The sequence below is a fragment of the Schistosoma haematobium genome, chromosome ZW (assembly GCF_000699445.3).
Source record: "Schistosoma haematobium chromosome ZW, whole genome shotgun sequence".
In the NCBI taxonomy this organism is placed as follows: domain Eukaryota; kingdom Metazoa; phylum Platyhelminthes; class Trematoda; order Strigeidida; family Schistosomatidae; genus Schistosoma; species Schistosoma haematobium.
This window is the reverse complement of record NC_067195.1, coordinates 87,460,872-87,477,864: the sequence shown is the minus strand read 5'-3', so window position 1 is coordinate 87,477,864 and position 16,993 is coordinate 87,460,872. Positions and strand designations below refer to the sequence as shown.

Here is a 16,993-nt window from a genome sequence, read left to right as displayed (position 1 = left end):
GAATAATTGATGGTTTAATTAACCATCTGTTTAGTTTTGTCTTAAAGACGTTTTTATTAAGAATGAGTTTCGAATGTTTGCGGATATGTTTTCATTTTGATAAAATCACCGTCTCATGAAGTTTTTATTCACACTGAATCTTTACCTTTCGGTTGTTTCAAGAATATAGACATATCCCAATACCTGTTTGTAACCGTTTCGCTGAGATGGAAATATGATTCAACTCTGTCTATTAAATACCTTTGTAGCAGGATTTGTAACTAAGGTATCTTTCAAAAACACGTATACCTTTTAAAGGATTTCTACTCTATCATGATAGTCATATTAAGCCTTATGAATAACTGGCATCTGGATTGACAATCACAAATGCAGTTCATAAGGTTTTCTCATTCGTCCCACTCCACTTTTATTTAGCTTCGTTGTAGGCATTCTATTGGAGATAATGCTTTGTTCGTTCGATTTCCAGACAATAAGCTACTAAGAGATCGTTTATCTATGATCTGATCTCCAAACTTTTAGTTGTCCGTCGTTTATCTAATCGATTACAAGTACGTACGTTCATCAGTTCGAGTTGTCACACAACATTAGCACAGAGATGCAGTTGTCGATTCGAATCCCACAGTGGAAGGTAGTAAGAGTATAAGCAGTAGTCGGAAAGATTAGGGTTTGAGGATGTTATTCAAGGAGTATAATTTAGTGAAATAAATTTGGAATGAGAAAAAAGAAAGAGACATGAAGAATTCGGGAGATTAGAATTTGGGAGAACATAATCAAGCTATATTGGTTAGAAAAATTGTTGTTGTTTTTTTGTCATATGTGACAGGTTGGATAAGACAGTAGCGAAGGTAAAAGTAGGTAATCTAAGATCTAATGATGAAGTTGTACTGTTGACTATAGTGAGAATTGATGAGAATGAGATATTTCATTCAGCCAACTAGCATCTCCAGTCAAACACAGTTCTCAGAACAGAAAGTATGAGTTAGAAGAAAAGTCATTGCTAAAAAGTAGAACACTTCACATTGCCCTATAAAGCTATTATATGAAATATGTTGACAAGGAGAAGTTGTCCCCTGAGATATGCCGTTACAGTTTCAGATCGTCAAGACTATATCTAACTCACTTTCTTTCCTCGGACGTTGTAATTTTAATGACCACGTAGATAAGTTAGGCCAATTTAAGTTAACTGACATTTAGGTGGACCTTTCCTTATGGTAGATTGAGGAAAAAATAACGTCAACCGACTACTGAAACTGTCAGACAACTGTTTATTTTAGAAAGAACAAAATCTACGTTTCCGGAGAGATTTAGTGACTCTCGAAATCGACTCGACGATGGATAAAAATACACCATATCGCCACAAGTCATCGTTGGAAAGGCTCGATAGACGACTGTTAATCTCTTGGCACGTGTTTGCCTGTGTTTTACAGGACTCAGAAAAGACACAAAAGGAAGTCCGTTTAGAGTTCAACTCAATGATGAGGACGATCAGCGTATATTTAACGAGCAAATAAAAAGCACTTGGTCAGTTACGAGAATGCTGTCTACTTTGATATAGCTCGGCATGATATCCATAAAGCTATGAAAACAACATTTATGTTTATCAGCGATTTTGACAAGAAGGTTAAAAAATATAATTGGGCCTCGGTAGAGTCTACTAACATCAGTAGATAATCGAAATTTCATCCTATCAGACTCCAAAGCACAATGAGGAGTGAAGATAGCGTGCAACATGTCAAATACTTACTTCTTTCATTATAGATTGTAAATAACACATGAAGTGGTGAGTCTACGCCTCAATTTACTTTTTTTAAAGGTACATTTTCAAACAAACCACTTTATTAACTGTCTGCTGAATAGAAGCCTAACTACTAAAGTAGGGATAGAAAAAATTAGATAACGACTTTTATAAATGAATTCCCTACATTATTGTATCATAACTCCTCGTTAACTCTAGTAAATTCGCCAATAAAGTTTTTTTTGGTTGAGGACTCCGTCGGCTGAATACCATCAGCGACAGCCTACTGTGGGAGGGAACAAACCAACTTCCGACTGAAGAGGAAATTAGGAAATAACGATGGAAGTGGATAGCACATAAATTATGGAAATCACCAAACTGCATCACGAAGTAAGAGCTAACTCGGAATCCTGAATGGAAATGGGAAAGAGGAAGACCAAACAACATACTACGTCTAGAATTCGAAGCAGACATGAAAAGAATGAATAGCGACTAAAAAAGATCGCCCAGGACAGAGTTCGATGGAAATGCTAGTGGGCGACTTATGCCACTCCACGAAGGGTAAAAGGTGTAAGTAAGGAAGGTGACGATGAATTATATCTAAAACTATTTACGATTACAAGATGGAATACTGTGGGACAGATAAACTTATACGAAGATCAACGAGATTCTGTTAGCAATAGTTCTATAAGATTATGATTCAAAAACTGATAATAAGAGTTAAAAGATGAATAAACCTTTTAGAATAAACGTACTTTCATAGGTTTCACTACTTACATTGGATGCATATAAACTATTTGTTCATTGGCTGAAAAGTGGTTTTAAAAACAAAAGTTCACTTTTGCATTGATTGTTTGAATTTTTTCGGTGTTGTAATTGATCAGACTGTTATTGGCATATGTGCGTGCATCCTGTGAAGATTGCCTCGATATAACCTTAAGTGATAATCATTGTAAGCAAAGATGGATAAGAGCTAGAAGTGGAATCCAGGACTTGTATTTCGTCCGATTCTAGAACTCTTCAGCTAGATGTACTTGCATCCCAGATTCGATGTTCACTCCAAGACTCAAACACAGTACCGTTCACTTTAAACGCTACCACTTTGTCCACTTAGCTACTGATTTAATTGCAGTCCTAAATATCAATCGGAAGATTCAGACAACCAATACAAAAATAAATTAAACTTCCTTTCATTACAAAAGTTAGTGGCTATCTGAACTCAGTAGCTAAGTAGATAGCTTGATGGAGTTTAGAGTGAACGGTACTGAGTTCGAGTACCAGACTGAACATCAACTCTAAGATGTAGATACATGCAAATGATAAGTCGAAAATAGAACTAAACACACGTCTTGGATCCAACTGCTAGCCGCCACCAACCATTATCATCACAGGTATACTGTTGGCTTAACTTAAAAGAATAGTTACACTAAAAAAACAACCTTTTTAACCTTGTATATCGATTCATTTCTATATCGTAAATGATACTGAATAATCTTCTAATACAATGTGTTATTGTGTCATTGTTAACTATTTAGTTACTTCATCCTATTGGAGGTTACAATATTTCAATTATTCATAGCTTTATCTTATTTTATTTTTTCCCAACTAGCAAATTTATTCTTCTTTATAAACCTTTTCTTTTCTTTTCTCTTTTTTTTTGTCGTAGGAAAAAAGTTCATGCCGCGATTTCTTTCCCTTCACAATTATAATAAAGCAAAACTAATTAAGAATTCAAAAACCAAAAAAAATAATAATCGTTATATACCTCTCTCTATATACGCAACAACAACAACAACAAAAATCTAAATCCAATTGGATACAAGTCAAATACTTTTCAATTAAGTTAATATTAAAGATGATAATAATAATAATAATAATAATAATAATAATAATTGGATAATCAAAATGCTTAAGGCCAAGGTAACAATAACGATAAGACGTACTTCTTTTGTACGTATAGTTCTGGTTTAAGCTCCTGGATGGTAAGAGCTTCGGCTATTTTTAAAAGTTGGATGCGAAAAATCTGGGTAGATTTGAACGAATGATATAAACAACCTATACTTGAACACCTAATTGACTGTAACCATTCCACAGATCCAAAAAATGAATTTAAGATTGTTTATATGATTCGTTCAAATCTACCCAGATTTCTTCGCATCCAACTTTTAAAAATAGCCGAAGCTCTTACCATCCAGGAGCTTAAACCAGAACTATACGTACAAAAGAAGTACGTCTTATCGTTATTGTTACCTTGGCCTTAAGCATTTTGATCATCCAATTATTATTAATATTAAAGAGTCTAATCATTTTTGACTCAGTTACAAAAGTATGAAGAAAATTTGAGAAAAAGAAAAACAAAAAGTTAAACTGTGTTATTCATTGATCTAATAAACTATGATGGGTATTCATATATTTGGTTTCTAGGGTCAGATTAAGAATCAACCAAAGTGAATGACAGTTTTTCTTGCATTTGTTTCGATGGTATGCACGCAGTTCGAAATTTTTTTAGAAAAAAAATGGCCAGTACTAGAAAACCTTTTATCAGCTGCTGTTTAGGAAAGTGTTATCATCATTGAAAGGCATTTAAAATGAAGTTCCAGTTTGTCTATAAGTTCAGCTTGTGGATGAGGTAAGTAATCAAGTGACATTTGCATGTTAATTAAAGAGATGATAATATAAATTGAAAAATGTCAACTTACCAGGAACTATCTGTACCAACTACTAGGACGAAACACATGTTATGGATTCCACTGCTAGCCACTATCCATCTTTGTTTATACCAACACTATTTTACAGTTTGGGGTGGAATTGGATCATGTTACTAGAGCTTAGATAACAAAGTATGCAGCTTCAATCATATTACACATAGTTGAACACATGATGAGTTTTTATTTTACATGTGGCCCCTCTGGGGCTACTGTCGGTCCCAAGTCCGGATAAGGGGGGGGGAAGGTTAGGCATGGGGTTATAGACCTCATCCCGTAGAAAAAAACGCTAACCAGAAAAAAGCAAGTAAATTTATGATATTTTAAGCAATGGTAAACACCCGACTGCGTCACAAGGCAAGCATTCACTTGGAATCCTCAAGGTCAAATGACAAGAAGACCAAAGAACACATAACGTCGAGAAATGGAGACAGACATGAAAAGAATGAACAACAATTGGATACAACTAGAAAGGAATGCCCAGAACAGAGTGGGTTGGTGAATGCTGGTCGGCGGCCTATGCTCCTTTGGGAGTAACAGGCGTAAGTAAGTTAGGTAGGCTAAGAATTTGATCATTAACTTTAACACGTGTGGTGTTATAAAATGGTACTAACTGAAATGTACAAAATAATTAATGCTTGTTAGTCGAATGTTACACTAGTTATCATTTCAGTTATCTTTGTAAAGTAAAAGAAAAAAAACAACAGTATAGTTACATAAATCAGTAGGCAAAACTTACAATGGATCTGTTATGGAAAATTCAATCGATTTAGGTGGACGTTTAGGAAATTGCCAAAATGGTGCTAAATAATGATAGAAAAACAAATTCGGAAAGATCTTTACTTGGAAACGAAAAAAAAAAACAAAAAAAATTAACAAATAATGAAAGTATAATAAGTAGTTTAAATCCCATTATTATACAATTCAGGTCAATTTCCATATAGGGCCACAATAGAATATAGATTTCTAGTAAATTTAATGTCATTACATGGTTGAAGAGAATCGACAGATAGAACGATCAGATCATCATTGCAGTTACTTCAGTATTGTGTTTGCATTCTGTATATTGCAATTATCTAATCGAGGTCTTAAGTTCAGAGATAGCATATATAGAACTACTCACAAAAAGCTTTGTGTGAATGAGTTTCAGTGGTGATTGCTTTCAGTTCTGTGGTGAAGTTCTTCAATTAACAAAATCATCTTTAATTTAGTTTGCTTTTTTTTTTTACTTATAGTGTGAAGAACTGAGAATTGATAAACGTTTTCATACCATTAAGAGCACCTAACACTGACTAGTCGAGTTTAGGTTTGTCTTCTGTTGGTTGATACTTATCCGTGAGAAATATTTGAAATTTTAGGAGAACTGATGCTGACATTGAAGACATTACCACTAGGTTATATAGATCATAACACAGTTACCAGTCAGTGAATATTCAACAATTTTGTAATGCTAAGCCTTGAAAATCATCATCCTCCAATCACATTTTTCTTGATATACCTCTTATGATACTGACAATTGATTTTCAACTTCCGTAATAATTTACAGTATATTTGAATTATGAGCTATGAGAACAATCTAGGATGTGCACTTTGATCAATTTGAGACTATTCAGTCGGATTACAAAAATGTCCCAGTGTTGATATTCACAATCAGATTCGAACCCAAGTATGCAGCACTTTAAATACTAGCATTAGTAGTAGAAAACGTTAGGCTAATTCAATATGATTTGAGAAAAGATGAATTTTTAGAATAGAAGGAAACGTAAGAAAAGATTATTTGAAAGTTCAAATAGGGAGTGAATACATCTACACCACTGTAACTGATTATAGGTCAGGTCATACAGTATCTTGAACTAATGATTATAACATTGGAAGTTTCATCAATCTTGATGAGTCGGTTACTGAAAAATTTTCTGTACGGTCAGCCAGCTTACGTCAATGTGTCATAAACGAACTATCTGTCCGCCAAACAAACGGTGGTTCTTCTGTTAAGCAGTTTTCTCCATTCTAATCTATGAGTGTTAAATGTAGTGCTCAGAAATATAGGATACTTGTAAGTTACTAGTATTTCATCACAGACTCCTTTCGAAGTATTTCTTATGTATGTTGAGACTATCTCATTAGCAACCCTAAGGTTATACATAAAGTACAAGGTGACAATAGCAAATCTATTGGTCGGGTAATAAATCTTCATCGACTGATGTGAATGGGACACATATTATATACCCCCATGCACCACACAACTTCGACATCCGATGATGAGTGCTGTGGGAATAGGTTGGGACTTGATAGTCTAAACCTAACAACACTGCCCAATGAATTTACGGATTTACTCTATATTTCGATTTGCCTATCCCTGGAATTCCTTAAACCTTCTCCTACATCAAGAAACATTGTACATTGAGATCAATGATAGTTAGAAGCACATAAATTCTGCCTCAACCATCTCAGATGATGAAAACCAACTTTAAATCAGATCATCATCAAAAATGCAATAGAATTTTGAATGATCTCAAAAGATAGATAAATAGATAGAGACTGAGATAAGAATGAATGCCAGAGGGTAAAAGAGATAGTGTATCTATGTGATAGAACTATATATATATAAATATATGAAATTGTCATATTTAATAATGTGAATAAAATATAGAATTAGAAACTAAGTAAGAACATTACACTCTACCAATAACAATGGGAATAACAAAAAATTTTTTTTCCCAGATTGAAGCATAAATTGGTCAACCATGGAACTTCAAAGGTCAGTTGAAATTTTTCTTATTATAATTAGATCATCATCATCTTCATCATTATGAATGTTTATGTATAGATATGTATAATATGATTAATTGAATTCATTCTCATCTCTCCTTCTCTTCTTTAAGTAACTAGCAATGCATACAATATGACAGACACGCATGCTTACAGAGAAAGAGGGGGAAAGAAAGAGAGAGAGAGAGAGAGAGAGGGAAAGCGAGAAGAGACTAAAGGCAACAAGAATCAGGAGAGATAAAATTCAATTATATCTATTTGCCTAGAATGAACCTTCTATTTTTAAGGGAAATTAATTAAATGTAGAATGAGATGAATGAAGAACAATCAGAAGAAAAAAAAAGAAAACTTGACAATTATTGAATATTTACATATTTCAATTCAAGATATATTAAAATAAAAATATTTCCTATGGTGATTTCTTCGAATGGGTAGTAACAATGAAACAACAATTAGGTATTAGGGTAATTTATTTAAACAACTATTGGAAATTAGGAAGTACTAGATAGTTGTTTGGAGTACTGAAAGGAAGCGGAAAATAGTAAGGCCAAAGAACACATTACGTCGAGGAATAGAAGCAGAAGAATGAATAACAACAGCAAAGCGCTGGAAAGTTTTACCCAGGACATGGTTGGATAGAGAGTGCTGGTGGGCGGCCTATACTCCTCCACGAGGACTAACAGGTATAAGTAAATAAGTAAGTAATTAGTAAGACAGCTGTTTAGTCTTTTCCTATAGAGTGACCCTATAGCATTAGGATTGAGAAATGTAGATCATTGAATGATAGTTATTTACTTTGAAAGTTAAGCGCAATATATTAGAGAGTTCAGGGTATGATGACCAGTAGGCTATTTCCTTGTTTCTTTAATGATTGTTTAAGTAAAGTCAATCTGTGCTAGTGGTTCAACTGACGGTTAGAGACCTTGAATGAAATGGCTCAAAATCGTTTGAAATGGCGCAGGTGCATCTACTCTTTGTGTTTTCCCAAATTCTAATCTCCCGAATTCTTCATGTCTCTTTCTTTTTTCTCATTCCAAATTTATTTCACTAAATTATACTCCTTGAATAACATCCTCAAACCCTAATCTTTCCGACTACTGCTTATACTCTTACTACCTTCCACTGTGGGATTCGAATCGACAACTGCATCTCTGTGCTAATGTTGTGTGACAACTCGAACTGATGAACGTACGTACTTGTAATCGATTAGATAAACGACGGACAACTAAAAGTTTGGAGATCAGATCATAGATAAACGATCTCTTAGTAGCTTATTGTCTGGAAATCGAACGAACAAAGCATTATCTCCAATAGAATGCCTACAACGAAGCTAAATAAAAGTGGAGTGGGACGAATGAGAAAACCTTATGAACTGCATTTGTGATTGTCAATCCAGATGCCAGTTATTCATAAGGCTTAATATGACTATCATGATAGAGTAGAAATCCTTTAAAAGGTATACGTGTTTTTTGAAAGATACCTTAGTTACAAATCCTGCTACAAAGGTATTTAATAGACAGAGTTGAATCATATTTCCATCTCAGCGAAACGGTTACAAACAGGTATTGGGATATGTCTATATTCTTGAAACAACCGAAAGGTAAAGATTCAGTGTGAATAAAAACTTCATGAGACGGTGATTTTATCAAAATGAAAACATATCCGCAAACATTCGAAACTCATTCTTAATAAAAACGTCTTTAAGACAAAACTAAACAGATGGTTAATTAAACCATCAATTATTCGATAAACGAAAAATACTTTCTAGTAGAGTATTTATGGCAGGATAAAAAACATTGAGTCGAAATGAAGAAGAACTGATGAATTCGAAATTGAATCTATTTTTAAGAAAACGTATTTTACAACCCATCAAACAGTGAAAAGAACATAGAACTCAATTATTAATAAGCCTGTTAGTTCAATCGAAGAACAAATCCTCCGCCTAAGCGTCAACAGAGAAAAAGCAAAGACAACAAATAGTACGTTAGCAAATTAAAGATAGTCAGTAGAAAATCTTTCTTGGTCTATATTTCGTGCTAGTTGGTGCTCGTAAGCAAGGCGACCAGCAATCTTGAAGGGATTGATGCTCCTTGTTAAATATGAACTTAAAAATCGTAAATAAAATATATTCGAAGTATCTCAATCCCACAGGAGTTCAGCTACGGCATGAATAGCTTTAAGGCTGAGTGATCTACGTTCGTATCAATACCCTCAACATCTTGCTGACGAGTACCAACTAGCAAGAAACTAAAGTCAAAAAGAGTTTTCTCCTGTACACCTTTAACCACTTAACATCTCACCGTAGTGTACACGATATCAAGTCACTGAAACTAGTTGTTAACCTCTCAAGTTGATCGTTAAAGTTGGATCATCAATTGAGAAGAAACTACAAAAAAACATGACTTTGGTTACCACAATAGTATTCAGAAGAGAAAGAACACTGAAGAAAATCTTATGAGGTTAAAATCATATTAAAACTTACCTCCATTTGATAATTTTGTATCGATGGGGAAAGAGTGTAACAATTGACGAGCCTTAACAAGAAAAAAAACAAAACAAAAAGAAGTGAGGAATGAACAAACAAAAAAGATTGGCTTAAATCATTACAAGTGATTATGTAAGATTAGTTTTCATTCAATTTACTAATGACAGGAAACGATTGAAATGTGATAGTTAGATATTAATCTCGTTGAATGATTTCCACAGTAAGCCATTTTCAAAACAAAAACAAAAACACTTAAATCCTATCATGTTTCTTTTTTTTCCATTGAAATGGTTTATAATCATGTGCAGATATTTGTGTTTCTAACATCTTTCATATATAAATCAGAAAATGAATAAAAAGAACTTTGTTTTCTAATCGATTGAGTTGTTTATCGAACAGTGGTTCAAGTCAGTGTATACTCTAAACACGCTCTCAAATGCCCTGGTAAGGCCGAAGGTGAGGAGAGTCAGCTCTCCCACTCCAAATGCTCTCATATGGCCACGTACATAAAAACCACTTTCATAGAAGTTTTGCTTACTGATTTCTCGCGGCATGACTGTTGTTTACGAAATTGAGAGGACGAAAAGTGAATGTTCAGCGCTCTAACCTGGGAGTTGGAAAACCCGAATTCCTAACTAAATGGTGTATGAACCGATTGTTGGTCACCGGCTACCATGGGATTGCATCTCCCTACGTTGCTCCATTGCATTATGGATCAGACTTTCAGGTCAAATGTTCCGGGTGTGGTCCCCTAAGAAAACACCTGCTTCGGTTTGGGCACCTGGGCAGTATCTAAGCCCTCACACAATTAGAATGAATAATATATGTGTCGCATATCTATTTACTGCCTTCTTGTAGCAATGTTTGTATATCTAGATAAATACTTCAAGTACGAACTACAAATATAATGTATAATGATCAGTAGAGATAAATTTGTATACTGCTCCAAAGTGTTTACAACATTAGTGAAGAATTACTTTTTACCAGCACAGAGTAAAAATGATAATGTTAATAGTATCAAACCCTTAATTCTGTCTGTTTGGACTGTAGATAACAGGTAAATAGACTCTATCCGTAAGTCTTAGTCTTAAGCAAACTTCATTCATCTCTATGGTTATACAGTATATTTATATCACAGTTGATGTTAGTTTGCGTCAGAGCTTATGTCAATTCTTGATGGAAACTCTAAATCTAAACGCTTAATCTTGATCCTAACTAAGAACAATATGGGGACTCTTAAAAATCTGTTTCGGACCTTTCAAATGTTCGAGAATGTTGATAATCTATATCCATTAAGATGAATTTGTGACTGGTTATTTTCGAGTTACAGTAACAGTAACCTGTATAAAATATTAGTTCAAATAATACTCATGTACTATCTATTTACGCTTTGTAATATTATAGTTTTCTTTTCCAGAAATTATCCATTTATATAAGCTGTTTTCTGATTGACTAGAAACTAGCTGGAAATTCGTCGTGATTCTTTTGAAATCTTTCCTTTAGTATAGTTTTATTGCAGTTTATTTAAGGAGGAACCTATGTGAATACCTCAGTTATAGCTCAGTAAGATATCAGTGTAAATGGACAAATTATATAGAAATTCAAATGCCGACTGAACAGCTAAACGGTAATGTAACACAAAATGATCAGTTTCAATCCCCTCAGTCAGTCAATCAGCTACAACGTAGGACCATGCACATATATGCATCGGTCCAAGTTGCCATACCTCATTCGCACAACAACATGAACACCAAATTCATAGAAGTAGTATACTCAGTCCAGAAGATACAAGTGTTTATTAACAGTTGTCTATGCAAAATACTTCGGATACGTTGGCCAGACACTACTAGCAACGATCTACTGTGAGAGAGGACAAACCAGATCCCAGCGGAGGAAGAAATCAGGAAGAAGCGCTGGAAGTGGATAGGAAATACCTTGAGGAAAGCACCCAACTGCGTCACAAGACAAGGCCTCACATGGAATCCTGAAGGCCAGAGGAGAAGAGGAAGACGAAAGAACACATTACGCCGGGAAATGGAAATAGACATGAAGAAAATGAACAAGAATTGGATGGAACTAGAAAAGAAGGCCCAGGACAGAGTGGGTTGGAGAATGCTGATCGGCGGCCCATGCTCCATTAAGAGTAACAGGCGAAAGCAAGTAAGTAAGTATACTCAGTAGTGGTAATATATAAAAGAAAGATTGCATATAATGATATAGTACAGGAAGAAAGAATTAGTTGGTAGAAAGAAAGATATGAAGCGATTTTAATCTCTTAGTTTAAGGGAAGACAGAGAGTGTATACACCGACGCCATTGTGATCGATTTTGAGCCATGTCACCAAGAGTCTACAACCGTTGGTTACGATAGTCACGTGGACCCCAACTAAGTAGTCTGCATCTACCAACGTGGCTCAGACTAGAAGTTAGTGACTTCAAGCATTGATGCTACGTTTTGGTTTGGCCACCCCTAACTTTCCTCCAACTATCCCCTACACCGGTTAGCATTGCCTGTTGTGGTAATCGGTGGTGGGGCGTGTGTAATACGTAGTCCGACCATCTCAGTCGATGAAAATTCACAACCTCATCAACTGATTTACCATCGTTCTCTAATATCCTGCGTCCAACCTCACTATTACTTACCCAGTGGTCCCAGCAGATGTGAGCAACGTTTCTAAGGCATCTGTGATCAAATAGAACTTTATGTAAAACTTATAAATATACTAAGGTTTTACTTATTGCGGTTCCTGTTTCCATCCACCATTGTTATTTGGAATATAGTCATATTCCTATTCAATTGTGTTCTGATTTGAGGACTTTTCGAGTGAATCCTAAGCAATAAGAGTAGTTAGATCGTACTAAGAGAAATCGTAACAGCTTTCAATGTAAGAAACAAACAAAAATTTTTGAAAGACAAATATCATTCTTACTTTATGATTAAAGTAATGTTGAAATTTATCACGGGCTAAATATAAACATTGATTCCATGTAGATGGACGTGAGCATAAAAATCGTCCAATATTGGGATTTAATTGATCTTGTAATAAATTTATCCTTTCAATCCAGTTTTTCATTAAAATTTTATCATTAGAATACATCTTTGATGTAACAATTACATTACTATTATTATTACTACTATTATCATTATCAGTAGTAGTAGTAGTGGTAGTACAATTGGTAGCAATATCATTGCATAGATGCATTAAAAATGTTAAATCTGATATTAATTGATGCGTTTGTTGTTTCGATGTTTGTTCACCATGGTAACTGTCCACATATTCACATTGTTCTAAATTCCAAGCTTGTAGAAATGTTTGTAATTTCATGGGTTTCAATGTGAATTGACTAGCAAACTAAATTGGTATTTGTTTACATAATGAAGAGAAAATACAAAAGAAAAATAAACGAATAGAAAAATTAAAACACACCAAATGAAAAAATCAAAATAAACAAATGGAACTTTTTGAGAGTAGATATTTCTGATGACATTTGTGATTGTGGAAAAAATTGTACACTAGTGCTAAATAACGTGTGTAAACTGTTGTTACTACCTGGTTGTTAGGTGTTCTTTCGAAGGCTTAATGAGGAGGTTGGATAAAGCATAATCTTGATGGTCAAGGAGAGCGATCACAAAACTCAAGAAATAATTGTTTAAAGCGGATCACACAGTCTTTTCTCGAATAGTTCTTGATATGTGCTTATGATTTAGTTAGCTTCAAAATGAATAGCCTAAGTTTTGAATGTCAGTTAATGACTAATGGAGTTGTAGGAGGTAAGATAAGGTTCATCAGTGACATAAAACAATGTTTGCATGACATCATAAACTAAGTGAAGTTGAAAATTCAGCTAATTCAATAGTGACGAAGCAGGCCAGACGATTGTGATGACAATTAATCTTGAAAACCAAATAAACAATTGCCCTCAAATGCCCTGGTACGGCCGAGAGTCGGGAGAGTCTGCTCTCCCTCTCCAAATGCTCTCACATGACCACGCGTATATAGCCTCTGTCAGGGAAGTTCTACTCACTGACTTCTCGTGACATTACTGTTGTTTACAAAACTGAAAGGATGAAAGTTCAATGTCTGGCGCTTTAATCTGGTTGGTGGATATGGAGGATCCACCTAGGGGAGTTGGAAAACCCTCATTCCAAACCAATGTTCCACATGGGCTCCAGTATCCTGAGGGAACAAATGGCGTATGAACCAATTGTTGGTCACCGGCTACCATGGGACTGCATCTCCTTACGATGCTCCACTGCCCTGTAGGTCTGACCTTCAGGTCGAAGGTTCCGGATGTGGCCCTCTAAGAAAACTACCTGCTTCGGATTGGGAACCCGGGCAGTATCACAGCCCCCACACATATCAAATGAGATCTGTGTGGCGCATTGTATTTGGTGCCTCCTTGTAACAATATCTATGTGTTAAAATAAATATATAAAATAAACAATTGAAACTATGGTAAAATACGGTAAATTTAGGAACATTAATTATTTTTACACCTATATGACCTTTAATTATTATAACAAAAACATTAATTATTTACTGGAAAAGTGTACTGTCATCACAAGAAATGGATAGGAAGTTACAAAGCTACATTAATTTAAGGACTTAATGAAACGTTATTGACATAAAATAATGATTGTTTTTATGAGATTTCAGTGAAAAAGTAATACGAGTTATAAATTCTATTAGGTAAATAAAATATATTACTTATAAGTAATTGAGAATTTTAATCATGAGTTGATTTAAGCGATACCACCATTGAAAACTTGGAAGCATTACACGCCCGTTTAGTCTTAGTATGAGGCTCCTCAGTAGCGTGAATCCACGATTTCGTACGCAGGACTTGAACTTAGGACCTTTGGCCGTTCAGTGCTTCCAGATTTGCAATGGTGATTTAGTTAAGATCGGCTCATGAATTCAACTATTAAAATTACTACAATCTGCACAATTCCCGATTCTGGTAATTCGAAATTTATCATTAAAATGGAAGAAACAGAGTAGAGTTAGAAAAGTAAGTATTAACAATGTTGCATGATTGTTGGTCATTGTATGCAATAACAACTATCTTACTACAAACACTGTTGAACGTGTTCGGTTATGGCTTCTCCATAGGACATCAACATTTTTGTAGAAGTCAATATAATCATTTAATTAGCTAACATAGATATCAAAATGCCATTGAATTATCCTAGTTCACATAATTCACGATGAATGAGATGTTATTAACTTACAGGGTCCAAAATCTAATAACTCATATGATGTAGACACTAAGGAATTCGTGACATGAAACAATAATCAGTTAATATTATTAGTAAGGGAATATGTCACCTTTGACTTGGTTGAATATACTACAGATTATGATATCACAATAGAAAGTTGCGAAACCCTATCTTGAAGAAACTTTATCCATAAATAGTTTATGCTGTACAACTATATTTTTTCAAAATCAAATAAATTTTTACAAGCATCAGTTAAAACTTTATTTCAGAATGGGATTTGTGGAGAATGTAGTAAGTTTAATAGTTGAATTTATGAGTCGATGTAAGTTAGACCATCATTGAAAACCTGGAAGCACTGAACGGCCATCTCATTGTAGTACGTGACTTTTCAACAGTACAATCCGTGTCAGGTAGAGACAGGTATCGAACCCAGACAATGGATGAATGAACCATTCATGGATCGATTGAAGTTAGACATTAACATCGTGGGATACCGGCTCAGTGGTTCAAAGGTTAAGCATTCGTGCACGAAACCGAAGGCCCTGGGTTCGATTCCCGAGTACCGGGTCACGGATGCGCATTGCTGGGAAATCTCATACAAGGACGAAACAGTCTTCAGGTTCTTCCATGTTTCCCATGGTGATCTAGTTTACATTGACACATATATTCAACTAATAAAAACTTTATTTAACACAAAAGTTATATTTTTGGAGAACAAATCAACTACACTAGAAAAATGTTTGGTAATTTTCACTTCAATTCATTCCTATTCAATAGTTAAATTTTTACTTTTTACTTATTCATTAGACAAAAAGACAATAGGTCTGTAAAATTGTTTTGGCAAATATTTATTCGATTCATCAGACAATTCTTTACATAAACATTATTTCTCATATGGGTATCCACCTACCCTACTTATCCTTAAATAGGATAGACAATAGCAATCAGTCAGGAACGAGTACATTTTTAGTCAATACGAGACAATAATGTGAATAGGATAAACAATGAGAGAGAGAGAGAGAGAGAGCAAGAGAGAGTGTGTGTAAGGGAGAGAGAGAGAGAGAAGGAGGGGAAAAAACGAAAACATCAGAATTTGATGCAGATCGATCTAAAATAAACACAATGAACAGTGAAACATTCAACAATAACAACAACAAAAAACTTTACGAATTAAAATAATCTCACTTGATGCAATCTGATATACATGAGATTAGAAATTAAAATAGACAGATACTTGGTACATTTGATCTTTAACTATTAAAATGTAGGTTCGAACCCCCTTTTATTGTTAAATCTGCTTCCGTACGGGCATAAGGGAAGTGATATCAAACCCTAAACAAAAAAGTATGACATCAAGTCGGCTGTAAATGATTAACTACTTGGTAATTGAGTAAAAAAATTATTTGTAAATGATGATAGGAGATTGAATGTCCAAATTTCTTTTAGGACATACATTTCAATAATGTTGTATGGATTACACGAGATCATTTCAATATCTATGTGTTATACTTGTGAACGCCAATTAGAGAACAGTGAATTGTCAACCGGACCAAGGATGCGTGAAACCCGTACGAACAGTCTAGGGTCCTTAATGGTCCTGCTTTCTGCCTAGCCCTGCCTGTCAACTTGAGAACACCAATGTCAGCCTCTGCGTATGAATCATTATATTTCAAACATACTGGGTTTATATATCAACCAAGCAGACCAAATCGTACCATAAAATAGGAAACAACATTTGTACAAGAATTAGCCAAATAAGGCTGTGGATGAGGGAGGTAGTAATTAATAAACGGCATAATTCAAGAATGGCAAATCGTATAGTAATAGTTCATAGGTCAAAATAAAGCTTATGATAAGAGGGACATGAATATGAATAGTTTAATTACGTAACAATTATACGATAAAAGTACACACATAGAATTGGTCCATGAAAGGATCCCAAAAGTTACCATTCATTGTGCTTATCAGAACCTAACACTATATTACTATTATCCGTGAAAATGGTTAACATCAGGAACTGATTCCAGCTAATATAGCCATTGTGAACTAGGAAACATTGGTTATAAGTGTCTTGTACAG

The 16,993-nt window shown here is 34.6% G+C and overlaps 1 protein-coding gene across 1 annotated transcript in view; it reads right to left on the bottom strand.

Moving 5' to 3' along the window:
- The window catches only part of AP2M1_2 (AP-2 complex subunit mu), a 114,409-nt gene that overhangs the window by 64,822 nt on the left and 32,594 nt on the right, over positions 1 to 16,993 (bottom strand). Inside the window, exons 17-19 of the mRNA XM_051212611.1 lie at positions 12,624 to 13,046; positions 9,692 to 9,743; positions 5,180 to 5,243 (exon numbers count right to left, since the gene is read on the bottom strand). Coding sequence (XP_051072801.1) covers positions 5,180 to 5,243; positions 9,692 to 9,743; positions 12,624 to 13,046 — 539 coding nt within the window. The remainder of the gene's footprint in view (positions 1 to 5,179; positions 5,244 to 9,691; positions 9,744 to 12,623; positions 13,047 to 16,993) is intronic.